Genomic DNA, 14,570 nt, shown 5'->3' with positions numbered 1-14,570 from the left:
ACACTTCCCACCACCCTCAACCAAATAAGGTCTCATAACAAATTTTTAGATACAAATTACATAACCATAATGAAACCCTATTAATAGGTGAGATGACCCGCAACGCTTTATGCACATCTTCAAATTAGCTCACTTCCCACTACAATCAACCACTCAAAGCTAAGTTATCACAAATTACGGTTTACAAGTCAAATTTCATCATCCGCTCACTTCCCACTACCGTCGACCAAGCAAAGCTTTGAAACCAAAGTTTCAAATACGAATTGAATAACCACAAAGAAACTCGATTAAAAAGTCAAAACTTCATCAGCCAAACACATGCATGCAAGGTCTTCCTAACACCATGAACTCTAAATAAAACCACGCACATAGTTACGGTTATTCAAACCTTTGCATTGTATTGAAAGCACTCTATCGCAACCGATCCATTTGAGTTCACGTATAATAAAACATTGCGACTTTGAAGTAACGCCATTTGTTTAATTAAGGACCACACAGAGAACAAAAGCGATTTTAAAAATGAAGAGGGGGTTCCTCCTCCAAAGCAGCCAACGTAAATTAACGACAGATGAATGAAAAAAAAGCTGAGCTCAGTGGCTAGACAGCCAAGTCACAGAAAGCTTTCTTACATGAGGAATCTAAAGCACAGGCTGAAAGGCCTGTTGCCCTGTTAAACCAGGGCAAAATAATGTATAAACAGTAGTGTCTGGAGGATAGCAAGTCATCCTCCAGCGCTCATTTAGACCTGTTTGAGCGTCCCACAACTGAATCTAAGAAAGATATCCTGTCCCTTTCCCAAACATGATTCCAACGAATCAGTTGGAACTATTGGGATTTACGGGATCAACTTAAGAAACTTGCTCTTCCGAGTGGCAGATTAGCTTCTCCAATCTCGAGAAAATTCCGAACTCAGCTCAAGATAATTCCGAACCCAGTTGCTAACATATGAATTTTCTGCAATTGGGTGCTCCACAAAGGCAAGGAACTTTCCTGTTTTCAGGATCAAATAAGTAGTCATATGTTAGCTCTTCTCCAGCCTTGACAAATTTCCGAGCAATCAAGATGATGCAGGTTCCGCCAGGTCTGTTAACTTGGAAGATGCGTGCATAGCAATTGGGGGAGCATGAATGATTTATCAGGCGTGCTATGTTTCCCTTCTCTGTCGCATCAATTACAACATCATCACTTACCTTGAAAAGGTAACAGTCTTTTCTCTCCGATAGATACCTCCTCTCACGTAAATCTGCAATGCTTCTCCTCACAATCTCCCCTCTGTATTCCACCACCATCTCGCCCTCCTGAATAGAACGACGAGCAAACAGCCCCCACTTATGTATGGCCGACTTCCCAAAGCAAATTCTGAACTTTTGGGTCTTTTCAAGGTGCGCTAGTCTCTCCTCGATTGACAACATCTCCCTGGGTTCAAGCTGCTTCCTCACCTTTTCAATGTCCTCTAAGGAATGCCACGAGTAACCTGCTGGCGTGTGGGCAATAGCTTCCTTATCAACATTCTTTTTCAGCGTCCAGTGCTGTGGACTGTAGAGAGAGCACCTAGAAGCTGATGGCAGCTCACAGGGTCTGCTGATAGAGGACTTTTCGGATGCATTTGCCTCCGGCTGATCAGCAACACTATCCACGTTTCTGTCGACTTTGGTTTCCTTGAGCAGCTCTGCTTCATATGCGGTGAGGACCAATTTGGCGTCTGGATTTGGAGCCCTGTGTAAGGCACAGTACGACATCTTTTTTATGGTCTGGATGCCATCATTGTCCGTGAGTGTCCGCAGCTCCATTCGGTAGCCTGCTCTGAGAGCACAAGTCACATGATATGTGGTACTGCATTCATCACACGTGATGCAAGCTCCATGAACCTGCTTGCACAATTCACATTGCTGACGGAATTTAGCCGGGTTGATGTCCAGCAGACCATCTGCAGGCTCCATTTTTACTACACTGCGGAAAAACACACGCTCGATGAACCATGCACAATACACATGCACCCAAAGGTCCTGAATTGTGGTAGGCTTAAGTGCTCCACCTTTCACAGGGCACAGGCAGCATTCCCGTTCTATTGAAGGAGTTTCACAAGCTCGGCATATGAAGGAGCTACCAGTTTCAGAAGCTCTCACTCCATAGCATTCTTCATGCACCGCTATCTGGCACCTGTTGCACACAAGAATCTGATTGTAGTCAAAATCTTCCACCCAGTGGCACACCGCACATTTTTCTGGCGTCCATTTTACCACCACGGGCTCGTATGGTTCCTGAAGACGTGCTCTCAATACCTGTTCCTGTGATTGCACTTTGAATGCAAGACCTTCTGCACCACGTTCTGTCATGGATTGAATCCACGACAACAGAGTCTTGCTCGAGTGTTTGAGCTTAATGCTCACTTTCCACTTCTTGCTTCTGCAACCAGTATGGGCCTCCCATTTCGATAATCCCATCATTCTCCCTTCTCGGCAAGTTTCGCACCTGCAGATAACTTGGTGCAAATTCGGGAAATAGGCAGCCTCCATGCCATAACAGATGACAGGCAGTGAGCGTGGAACAGTAGGGCAATCTTCCTGGCTTTCCTTCTTTTTTGTTCGGGTAGGTCTGGATAATTGTAGTGCTGCTTCAACGATTGCCAGATCTAAATCTCTCGGCCGACTATCCATGCATGTCTGATTCTGGAATTTGTCAAAATCGTCAATAAACTGGAAAATTTCCTCAGAGTTCACCCATGAATAATCCCTATCTCGGCCCTTCCCTGCGGAAGGGCCGAAAAACATTACGCAGAGGCGGTCAGGCGGGCACGATTTGCGCAGGCCTTCAGGAGCTGCTCTCACGGGATCCACGATTTTTGCAGGCCAAGCACGATCCTTGCGCTTGCGGGATTTGGCCCAAACAATATCCCCAACACCAAATTCCGTAGAGGCATGCAGGGTTTGAATAGTTTTGCCTACATTTGGCCGCTTGGCGTCGCAACTGGGCACAGGATCAAACCTAGGGCGTTTCCCCAGGCGACTTCCGAAACCATTTCCAATCTGCGGAGGGGAAACGGGGGCAGGAGCGCGCGAAGCCAGAGGAGGCTGGAAGGGGGAGAGGGCGTCGATGCGGTGGTCGCGAGCAAGAAGAATCGGGGTGGAATCGTCGGAGGAATCGGCGGAGGAAGTGCTGGTGGGGGGGAGGATACGGAATCGGGGACGTTTGGAGGGGTGGGAGGAGGAATGGGGGGGGAGGGAGGGGGGAGCGCGTTTACGGCGGGGGGGGGAGGAGAAGCCACAGAATTGGAGGGGCATGGTTGAAGCAGAGAGGAGGGAAGAGGGCGAAGCAGGGCAAGCAAGAAACAACAGAAAGCACGATGACGAAGAAGAAGAAGAAGAAGACTTTACGTGCGTGCGGAGGCAAAAAAACAAAAAACATATAAGAGAGATGAGAAGAGGAGTGTGAAAAATTTTGGGCGAATTGTTTGGGTGGTTGCAGCAGGCAATATATACTTACGTCCACCAGAGGATGAATGGGTTGCTTATATATATATATGTGTGTGTGTTTGTGTGTTTGAAGATGAAGAAGAGAGATTGATTGATTGTATTTGTTGTTTGTTGTTTTATATATTTTGTGATTGTGAAGAAGAACAAGAAGTTGTCCGCCGATTTTTTTGAAGTTCGTTGGACGCTCGGAATTCCGTCGGTTGGGTCGACTTTCTCTGTATTTCTGTTTTGTGTTTGTGTGTGTTTTTGTGTGTGTGTGTGTGTGTGTATTTTGTGCTCTGTTCTTTCTTTCGTTCTTCTGCGTTGTGGGTTTTCTTGTATTTTGTGTGTGTTGTGAATTGCGTTGGATGATGATGATGATGATAATGATGGTCGTAGCTTCCAAAACCCTCAAGCCTCACAACTCACCAGCGCCCTCTCCTCTCTCTCTCTCTCTCTCTCTCTCACACACACACACACACACACACAAGCCAGCCCTAACACCCCCCTCCCAAAGCACTCTTCTCTCTCTCTCTCACTCTCTCTCTATCACTTCTCTCTCTCTCTCTCTCACACACACACACAAACAAACAAAAGAAATTCTCTCTCTCACACACTTTTTTCTGTGTGAAATCTCTCTCTCTCTCTCTCTCTCTCTCTCTGTCTCTCACCCACACACACACACACAGCACATCAGTGTCTACACATGCACACATGCACAAATTTCACATAAATCAAAGTTAACATTTGATCCCTCATCCTAAGGTCAAAGATAAGGGTCGACTACTCTACGTACTTCTCTTGGGCCGTGGGAGTTGGTGAGGGCCCCATGCTTGCTTGCTAGCAGATGACATTGTGCTTGACATCATGGTTTCCTTTGGTCCATCCGAGGCCAAGTCACCTTGAAAGGCTCAAAACTACGACTGTGCATATCATGTTGATGTTTATAGATGCGAAGAGGTATGTCTAACTTGCATGAGGTTCCAACTAAGTAGCAGCTCGACCTATATCATGAGGGTAGCCTCTCACTAGATGTCCCATCTATCTTCATCGATACATAGCCTTGGGAGTCCTAAAACCTCAACACTTAACCCTCTTTGAGAGCTTACCCCCCTCTAGGGTCTCAAGAAATATATCTACAGGTAGGGACTTGGGTACTTTGCAATCAGCCTGAGCCAAGGAGCCCTTCATATGCAACAACCGAGGGCATTGTAGGCATGGACTCCAATATTGTGCTAAAAGACTCTTTGATAGGATATAGAATGGAATGATACTCATTTGGAAGGACAAGAAAATGAAGTGTCACTAGAAGCATGGCACATGGTGCACCAACTCCATGTTATCAACTGGTGAAGCCATGGTACCATGGTATAAAGAACACTAGATGTGGGCTGAGGAAAATTAGGCTATGGTCCACAAGGGCCTTGGTGTGTTGGGGGAACCCAGTTGGCGAAAAAAACACCTCCCATTGGTGGTGACCTTTTCAATATGGTCACGCTCTAAGACCAAAATCACCTGTATCCAATAATGAACCTACAATGCATCCCACCAGTGCTTTTCCTGAAGGGACTCAAGGGAAATCTTCACCTATTGTTTATCCTTTATGGAAAGTATAATTTGAATGGATGTAGGAGTTGAGGGAGCTTCCACGAGAGCCCCTCCATCTAAGAGGAATTAGGACAGAAGAGGCAAGGAAAAAGAGTGAAGGGAAAGGAAGGTTGGGGAAAGCGGGGAAAGGGGAGAAAAGGTGCCATGGAGAGAAACAACCCCAAACAAAGGGGGATGCAAACAAGGAAGCTTGAGCAAAGCATTGCATCCTTGCTCCAATACTCCCACTTGGCAACTACCCACACTGGTATACAACCTAAAAAGTCAAGAGAAAGAGCTACAACCACAAGGAGGTAGCAGGGGCAAAGAAAAGCTCCTCAAATAAATACCAATGACGGGGGGGGGGGGGGACTGTCCACCAAGATTGGGTGGGGTAAAGGTGGCATGGGTGGAGGAAAGAAACACCAAGAACAATTTCATACAAGGTATTCATGGGTATCACGGTAGGGGAAGGAAGTGCACAAGGTGCCCTCTAGGTAGGGGCGGGTAGTACAAAAAAGTGGAAGGTGGCGCATGAGAGTAGCGAGGGGGTGGAGAGAAGTAAAAGGGGTGGAGGGCAGAGGCAAAGGGTAGCGGATAGGTATATAGGGAGCCTTGCAGTGCACAAGAGCAAGGATCTCTGTTCTTCATGTCTAGCTTATGAAAAATTGGGGATGGATAGTTCTAAGTTCTGGAGTTGAATTGTGGAGATTGTTGATTATTGAGTAGGTTTTGACATTGTGTGTTGCGTAAATTTTGGCATTGCCATGATTTTTTGAGGATAGACATTTGATACTTACAAAATCATGAGTTGAGAGTGCCTATCTACTCTGAGAGGTACAATCATATATAGATAGTCTTATGTTGTATATAATCACCTTGTACAAATTTGATACAATGAATAGAACACCCTTTTCTTCAAGGAAGTGTTACATTTGAGCAATCAATGCATTGTTTTCTATCACACTAGTTCACATTTGACCATACCTTTGAGAACAATGTTGCCTTTTCTCCAAGAATAGTTTTGCCTTTTCTCTAAGAACAGTGCTATCTTTGAGCAACCAACTATTGTCTACTATCATACCAATTCACATTTTCCATCACTCTTCTGCACCTATGAACGATGCTAAGGGCATGATGAATTGTGAGCATGTTGAGTCCATCTTCCATTAACCAAATGCTTCCTTAAATAGTTTAAAAAGTTGATACAATGAATAGAAAACCCTTTTCTTCAAGAACAATGTTACCTTTGAGAACTACTGCATTGTCTACTATCATATCCATTCACATTTGTCCATTGCTCTTCTGCATCTACAAACGATGCTAACTACATGAGAATTGTGAGCATGTCGAGTCCAAAATGCTTCCTTAGGAAATTTAGAAATAGGAATATTGACTTTGTAGGAGCTCAAAGCATTGACAAAATGTAGGTCCAAAAATAGACGACCTACATATTAACATCACACAATTTGCAGTTAACATTTTTGGTGATTTTGCTAGGGAATCTCTGCATCGAATATGTGAATGAAAGAAGATGGTCTACAAGAATGGAAAAAGGACATTGGCACTGAGGAAGAAGCGGGATGTGAAGAAGAAAGGTAATGGTACCAAATACTTCCAGAAGAGATATGGTTTTGAATCAATGCCATGGTTCAAGAAGTGGCAAGGCTGATGTAGAATTTCAATGAGGAGCATTCACTAGGCCATGGGAGATCAAAGTGGGAATGTGCATCCATGGTGAGTGAGTTAGGAGTAGGAACGAGAGCTCACTATAGAGCATCTAGGGCCAGAATACAAAGATAAAAATGGAAGAGCCTCCTTTTGATGAGCCTAGGGGCTGCCACTAATCTAAAGTTGTTGCTCACTAAAGAAGTTAAACTATTGTGGATCAAATGCTTCTTGCTAGAGTGGAGGAGTGGGGAACTGATTTTACAGGCTTTGCTCCCCCTTACGTGCACCGACCACTAGTAGACTATAGGACAACTCCCCTGTTCATGTAGCTACTATTCAAATTGCCTCGATTGATGATGTGGTAGGTAAGTAGCACTTTAGGTCCTTTTGGTTGCTTGCATGATTTTGACTATCTGTGTGGAAGTCGAACCCTTGGTTGTTGCTTCCCTACTATCATGGCTGCCTACTTGGCATCCACGGTGATTGTTGCTACTTCTTATGTTTTGTTTATGTGGTATTTATGTCAACTACTGATGTTGTTTTGCTAGCCCAAGGATCCCCTATAGTAGAGATATGAGATGTTATTCAAGAGAGGATGCAAATGAGAAAATGCACTCCTATTTGCAATATGAATATGCCTTGTTATCCATGAATCCTCAAAGTTAGTACTATTAACAATGTTCCAACTTGAACGGGGAGACATAGAAGTAGATGCCACTGGAAGATAATCCCCAAACACCCACATCCAATCTTTTATTTTTGAGAGATGAAGATATCCTTGTTGGGAGGCTTTGCAGATGGACCTTCAAATATATGAAATATTGTTGAAGTAACTCTACATACTTTGGTATCAATACACCATTCACTAATAATTTGAATTTCGGCATTGCACTACATCAACATAGTCAACTATAATATGAAATATGACCTCATACCCAAGGGACAACCTAGTGTGCTTCGAAGATGACTTATGTAATTTCTTTTGATTCATCATATTTTTTGCAATACACTCCTTACAAGTTTTCCCATTTATGCATTGGACTACATCAACATAGTTGAATATATCATCTAAAATATGATTCATGAAAAACTAGTGAGCTTCAAAGATAGCTTATGTAGTGTCGTTTGATTCACCATCTTTCTTGCAATACACTCCTTGAGAAGTTTTCCAATTTGAGAAAACGTCTCTTGTAGGTATGTATTATGTACTTTGAATGCTCCTTAAGCATCTCTTCACTGCATAGGGTAGGGGGCAGTGGGAGTTTGAGACTCAAAAGGTGGGAAGAATGGTCAAATGAGGTCCCATTATTATCCAAGTGAGACTAGACTTGATAGGATACTAGAGCTCATCATGCTCCATGGGACAAGGCCATGAACCAAGATGGAACCCAATTTTGTGATTGCAAGGGGGAAGGTGGTCCATCTTCATGCATATTGGGAAACCCATTGAGCACTTTTGATCTCCTTTGGTGATGGGTGAAATTTCCATAAGGGAAGGCCAAAGAGGGGTTTATACTCTCCCAAATCTTGTATACAAAAGAATGCATAGGTGCATAGGAGCTTGCCACATCATCACCTTAGAAAGGTTAACATGCAAGTTCTTTGGGAAAGGGCCTTGGAGATCAAAGGCCAAGAGATTGTGTTGGGTCCCTCTATGCTCCTATTCCATCTTGACTTGCCTCTTGGATCTTCTTTTGACCACCATTTTTGGTTCTCATTCACTTATCTTTGTATGTGGCATTTTCCTCATTGGACCACATTCTTTTTTTAAAAAACAATCTACTTTTTTATATGAAGTGCCAAACAGTGCCCCATATGAGGTGACCAAGACAAAGTCCTGAGCTACCCCTAGAACTTGAGTTGAGAACTGGACCATACTCACCCACACATTTTTACCACTTGGACCGTAGAATTGAACTACCCCACACTATTTGTAGCTCATCTTATTGTCATGGCAAGGCATTGGGGGGTTCACGTTATCTAAGCTATGCATACAACGTGCATTCAAAAGGTATTTTCAAAACCCATCTATAACATTCAAAAGGTATTTTAAAAGCCCATTTGAACCCCTTTTGCCCTCTTTTATATACCCTTACTATGAATTTCTGGGTCAATAATTATATCCATTCTATAAATTCAAAATTTGAAAAGCATGTATGTTTTGCCCTCCTCTTGTACATTTTAGTGTAAGTTGAAGTGGATGCTACTTATGCGAAGACATGTTGTCCAACCAAATAAGGCACTTAAGTTTTGTCACAAGCACCATTTACACACCCTAGTACTCAATAGAACACTTCTACCTACTTCACTACTAGGGAGAACAAAGTGTAAAACATTGACTTAGGATACTCAAGAACACAAATTTTATAAGGATTCACAAATTCTGTTAAGATACAATGTTCTTGAGGCTACATTTCTTCGAGACTACACATTAGGCAACATGATCCTTGTGAATGCTCTACCAAGGGAATTCAAGATCATGTTAAGATATTGAGCCTAGATTACTTAGAGGCTATGCATTAGACAACTTGATTCTTTTGAGAAATTTGCCATGAGAATAGCAAACTATGTCAATAGACTAGAGTGCTCTTGAATCTAAATGCTTCTAGATACTATGTATTAGGTGACTTGAATCTCATGGGAATGTTGCCCAAGGAATTGTAAACCATGTTGAAAGACTAAAGTACTCCTAAGGCTAGATTTCTCATGAGCATTCTTTCAGGGGAATTGCAAATCGTGTTAAGGCACTAGAGTATTCCTGAGGTTAGATTGCTTAGAGACTATGCTAGAGTAATCCTGAGGCTAGATTGCTTAGAGGCTATGGATTAGACTCAGGAACGATCCCCAAGTACCTAACAAGAGATCAACACAAGCAGTTGGACTTGCGGAGCTAAGAATTTGTAGTGGCAATTGGTCAACTCTATCGACGACATTTGATAGACGCATTGCTGAGATGTGTGCTATTGCATGAACAAGAAGCAGTGCTCATGGAGGGACATTGTGGAGTGGCAGGTGGCCACTTTGCGAGAGCCATCATGGCAAAGAAAGTGTTACAATCTGGACTTTGGTGGCCAACACTTCGAAAGGATGCTCGATGATTCGCACCGCGGTGTGACCTGTGCCAATGGCTAGGACAGCCGTCTAATCGGAATTAGGATTGGATGCACTAGTCGTTGGCACAAGTTGCATCACAGTGCAAATCGGCGAGCATCCTTTTGAAGCGTTGGCCACCAAAGTTCATCCAGTAGCCATCACGGCAAAGAAAGTGCTATAGGCTAGACTTTGGTGGCCAATGCTTCAAAAGGATGCTTGACGATTCGCACTACGGTGTGACCTGTGTCAACAGCTAGGTCAATCATCTGATCAAAATTGAATGCCGATGCAGTCGGTGCTACCTCTTGGACCATTCTGAAAAAGGGGAATGGATTTTATGGGACCATTCAAGCCTGTAGCTGCTGCAAAGACCAGGAACTGCTATGTGCTTATCGCAACAGATTATTACATCAAATGGGTTGAAGCATGGGATTTGCAGGATAACATAGCAAGATCAACAGCCAAGTGCTTGTACAAGGATATTTTCTGTCAATTTGGCTGCCCCATTGAGTTGGTAAGTGATCGTGGGAAACATTTTGTAGCCAAGGTGGTCAAGGAGATGACCTCATTTCACATGGTCATTCACAAGAAATCCTCCTCATACTATCGGCAAGCCAACGGACAAGCTGAGTCATCCAACAAGCAGTTCAAGCAGATCATGACCTTGCTGGTCAACAATCACCGGACAGATTGGGATGAGAAATTGCTATCGGCATTGTGGGCATACCGCACTTTTTTCAAGGTAGCCACTAGCATGATACCGTTCAAACTCGCATTCAGAATGGAGGCTATGACCCCATTGGAATATGTTTTGCCAAGCTTTTGCATTAAGGTAGAGGACTGACTACTTCTATAAGAATCCATGGAATTCCGACTGAACGTGTTGGAACAGCTAGAGGAAGACCACATGGAGAGCTATTATCTTGACACGGGTGGTATAAGCATGTTGGAAACAGAGGCCTCTAAAAAGAAATTCCTCAAGAAAGGGGCAACTGGTCCTGATTTTCAATTATCACATGGGACGGATGTTGGGCAAGTTGAAAATGCAGTGGTCTGGCCCATTCTAGATTTTTGAGTATTGCGGGTACCTCATTCTACTTGGTGGATCTTCAAGGCTGTGTACTACCACTACCGGTGAATGCATTTCGATTGTGGTGGTACTTTCATGAGGGGCGCCTTCAATGTCCATTTGCCATAAAGCGTGAGGTGCTCATTTCTTGGATCCAGTTGGAAGAGCCGTATCCTACGGCTAGCTTGTGAAATCTATGGCGTGATGGGGACTCAACTACCACTGCTATCTCGAGTTCAATGCCAGCTGCCTTGCATGTCTTTCTAGTTGAGCGTTTGATGGAAGCTAAGTTTAGTACTTCCCACTATTGCCCTCATCCACCTGCTCAATAGCATGCTCTCCTTCAGCCTTCTTCAACCATTCCTTGTTGTAGCTCCCACACCCATGGGGATGTCACTCGTCTAGCTAGTAACGTTGTCTCCTATTATCTTACTGATGAGTGACAAATATATTGACGGATGGTTGCCCCGACTTAGGATTTGTAGATTTTCCAGTATTGATTGGATACAGATCGTCTTTCACGCATATATGGTTTTGCTATGCAAGCAGTTAGCACAGGGAGATCAGCTGACGATGCTCAGTGGCCTATGGACCCTCTCGGTGGAGTTGATATATGATCCCCTGTACCTGCCCATTGATGGTGAGAGCCATATCTTCCCAACTTTGGGTGCAGCAGGCAATGGAGGCGGAGTTTGGATTGCCCATTCGAGGGAAGTATCAGCTAAGTGACCAAGAAAATGTGCGACTCTGAGAAAGATTCAGATGGGTCTTGGAGTCTGTCTTCTTTCAGGAAAAGACATATACGATCTCTCTGTACACACGAGGAGTCATCACACTCACAGAGCCACAACCGATTGCATGGGCACGGGTGTTGAAGGACCACCTTCCAACAAAAGGAGCTTGAGTGGCAAAAGCAATAGCTAAGGGGTAAGTCATTCACATGAAGATTGGGCAGGTGTTGAATATTCTCTTCCCACTCACAGATGAGCTAGAGCTTGGATGTTTTTATCGAATCTATAGTTATATATTAATATTCAATCTTGGTGAAAGTTTATCGAGCTAGTTTTTTTAGTTTCACAATATTGAGAGCACACACTACGATTTTATATATTTTCTTGTGAATTTTGAAGTAAAAGATGTAAATCTTGGCGAAACTTAAAAAATTTTCACATAAAAGTCTCAAATCCTAGTGAATGTTTCAAAATTTATTTTTATTAGGGTATATGAGCTTTCGATAACAATGTAAAAGTTTTGCTTCTTAATGAAACTAACCTGAAAAAGTCATCCTTGAGCCAGAGGTGATGTGAGCTTTGTTGCATGAAGGGCCGAGGAAAAGATGCCGGTGCCAACAAAGAGGAAAAAGAGGAATAATGAAGGAGGAAGCTCAACTCAGCCAGAGACACTCAATTAGCACACTTTCCCTTTAATAGCACCATTGATACCCTCATCTTCTCCTCTACCACCGCCAATCTCAGTGCAACCAATCTCAAATGTAGTGAGCACTCCAGGAGCCACAACCAGTGTTGTAACAGTGTCAAGTGTCGCAAAGGTGCCACCTACCTTAATGACCACTAGTGCGGCTGCAACGACTCATGTGGACGGTGAGTTTGTTGTTATCTTGAGTATTAGTTCTTTTTTGGGAGGTGCAATGGGTTTTGGTGACTCTCTCCGACAGTGGCAAGAGAGGATTTTGTAGTCAACCTAAACTTCAACACCGGTAGTCACAAGTATAGCGGAGGGTGTTTCTATGGCGTCTACTCATGTTTGGTTGTCCCTCTCTGTTACTTCAGCAATTTTGACCATGGCTAAGAGCTCCGTTCCTATTCTTCCATGGAGGCCCCCGATGTCTGTGTCATAGCCTGCCTAGTTGGAGGCTTATGGCAGATTTTGATGGGTATGGCAAGCCAATCGATGGTGCAGCAAGAGACTCAGCAGCAACTTGTGGAGTAAAAACGAGGCCCTACGGACACATAACGCCCCCATTCAGAGTCAAGTGGAGCATGTGTAGTAGTTGGAATCTAGACTCTGGACTCTTGAAGTGTGAGTATGAGATGTGGAGCTGGTTGCAAAAAATGCCCACATTCCATGAAGAGAGCCACCAGAGTACATTTGTGGACTTGCAGAGCCAAAGGACCACGGATGTGTTCGACTGGATCACAACCCAGTGGTGCGGACAAAAGTAGTTGTGCTGTAGATAAAGACAAAGCCATAGCGGACCCGATTGAGGCAGACTGGAAGCCGAGGTATAACACCCTGGGGTGGAAGCTGAAGTAAGTTCATTCAGAGGGCAAGAAGCCCAAATCAACTGGTTGAAGGAGAAGATGCAAATGTTGTGTTTTTGGCTGGAGTGCACAGCTCATTCCTTTGCACTGACATTGCCACCCCGTCCTCCTTGTGGAAAGAAGCATATCAGTTTCTTCTAGTGCATTATGATGATTTCCACACTCCCTTTCCCCTTCTACCTGATGCCCCATCTTTGTGGTCGTAAGAAATTGAATAGATGACATCCTTACAAAAGCACCAAGACCTAAACCTACCAGCCGGGGTGACAATCTGCGAGCAGCTATACTGCAAGAATAGTGGTCCGAGCCAGCCGGTGTGGACCCTTCTCGATGAAATCAGATGCGACGGCTGGTGGACTTAGAAGAGACACGTAGATGAGAGCGTCTTTAGTGGAGGTGGGAATGAATAGGCTGATTTCCACACTCCCTTCCCCCCTCTACCTGATGCCCCATCTCTGTGGTCGTAAGAAATTGAATAGACGACATCCTTACAAGAGCACCAAGACCTGAACCTACCACTTGGGGTGACAATCCACGAGCAGCTATTGCAAGAACAGTGGTCTGAGCCAGCTGGTGTGGACCCTTCTTAGTGAAATAAGATGCAACGGCTAGTGGACTTAGAAGAGACACGTAGATGAGAGCATCTTTAGTGGAGGCAGGAATGAAGAGTAGGCGGATGTGAAGTGGGTGGAGCAAGACTGAGCAAAATCAATGGAGCTTCTTTGAGCTGAACGATGCAGGATCTTCGATCTTGTAGTGTGCAGACTGAGAGCATTCAGTCAGAGTGCTCCAAGTCATGGTCAAGATCAGAAAACGATGATCCTACGGATATAAATAAAAAGTTCTTAGTTCTTTACTTGGTTATCATGCAGCTGTATTTCATGTATATTTCAAACATTCTACTTACACAGGTTCTGTACCTGGGTGTAGCCCAAAATGATTGTAATGCACTTACACAGCACTAGTTTTGACTTCTATCATGCCACAATTGTCAGTTGTGGGTCTACACAGTCCATCGTGAGTGCCATGTGTTAAGGCATTAACAATTCGCAAGTAGCGTGGATTCCTAGGGGCGCAAGTACCCGCAACCACATGCGGATGGCAGTTGCAACTACACGTTCTATATTCATGCAACCAGTATCTCTTGGGATTCTATTCTATGCTATCTATTCACACGTTTGAGTCTTTGCAGAGATGTGTCTCTTTTTTTTGCATTCTTGAGTCTCTGTGTATTCTACATTGCTTGAGTATGTGTTCCGTGTATCCTATAGCGCCTTCCACTTAGGGCATCACACTTTTGAGTCATTTTATATTTCTTATGAGCTAGGCTAAGAGAGAGAAAAGGACCTCAACAAGCAAAGGGTCTTGGGAAGAGGGGGTAGGCTGAAAGGGGAGGGGCAGGCAAGCTGAATCGAA

The 14,570-nt window shown here is 44.0% G+C and overlaps 1 protein-coding gene and 1 pseudogene across 2 annotated transcripts; one reads left to right on the top strand and one right to left on the bottom strand.

Moving 5' to 3' along the window:
• Positions 1-542: 542 nt before the first annotated feature.
• On the bottom strand, positions 543-3,281 carry LOC147887358 (histone-lysine N-methyltransferase ATX4 pseudogene; annotated as a pseudogene). The gene is made up of 2 exons (XR_015543209.1): positions 1,191-3,281; positions 543-990 (listed from the first exon to the last, which is right to left on the bottom strand). The product of XR_015543209.1 is annotated as a histone-lysine N-methyltransferase ATX4 pseudogene (transcript).
• A 6,850-nt stretch (positions 3,282-10,131) lies between these two features.
• On the top strand, positions 10,132-10,878 carry LOC147887357 (uncharacterized). The gene is made up of 2 exons (XM_087394286.1): positions 10,132-10,545; positions 10,696-10,878. The coding sequence occupies exons 1-2, from the start codon at positions 10,132-10,134 to the stop codon at positions 10,876-10,878; spliced, it is 597 nt and encodes a 198-aa protein (XP_087250412.1).
• The last annotated feature ends 3,692 nt before the right edge of the window (positions 10,879-14,570 follow it).

The sequence above is a fragment of the Dipteris shenzhenensis genome, chromosome 23, assembly GCF_047967505.1.
Source record: "Dipteris shenzhenensis isolate YYH24624 ecotype China chromosome 23, Dip_SZ_1.0, whole genome shotgun sequence".
NCBI classification, from domain to species: domain Eukaryota; kingdom Viridiplantae; phylum Streptophyta; class Polypodiopsida; order Gleicheniales; family Dipteridaceae; genus Dipteris; species Dipteris shenzhenensis.
This window is presented reverse-complemented; position numbering and strand designations above follow the sequence as displayed.

Bases quoted from the DNA above. Each gene is read 5' to 3' on its own strand.
- LOC147887357 (XM_087394286.1), top strand. From the start codon at position 10,132: ATGGATTTTATGGGACCATTCAAGCCTGTAGCTGCTGCAAAGACCAGG. The intron at 10,546-10,695 runs GTAGCCACTAGC...GTGTTGGAACAG, and splicing joins CATACCGCACTTTTTTCAAG to CTAGAGGAAGACCACATGGA.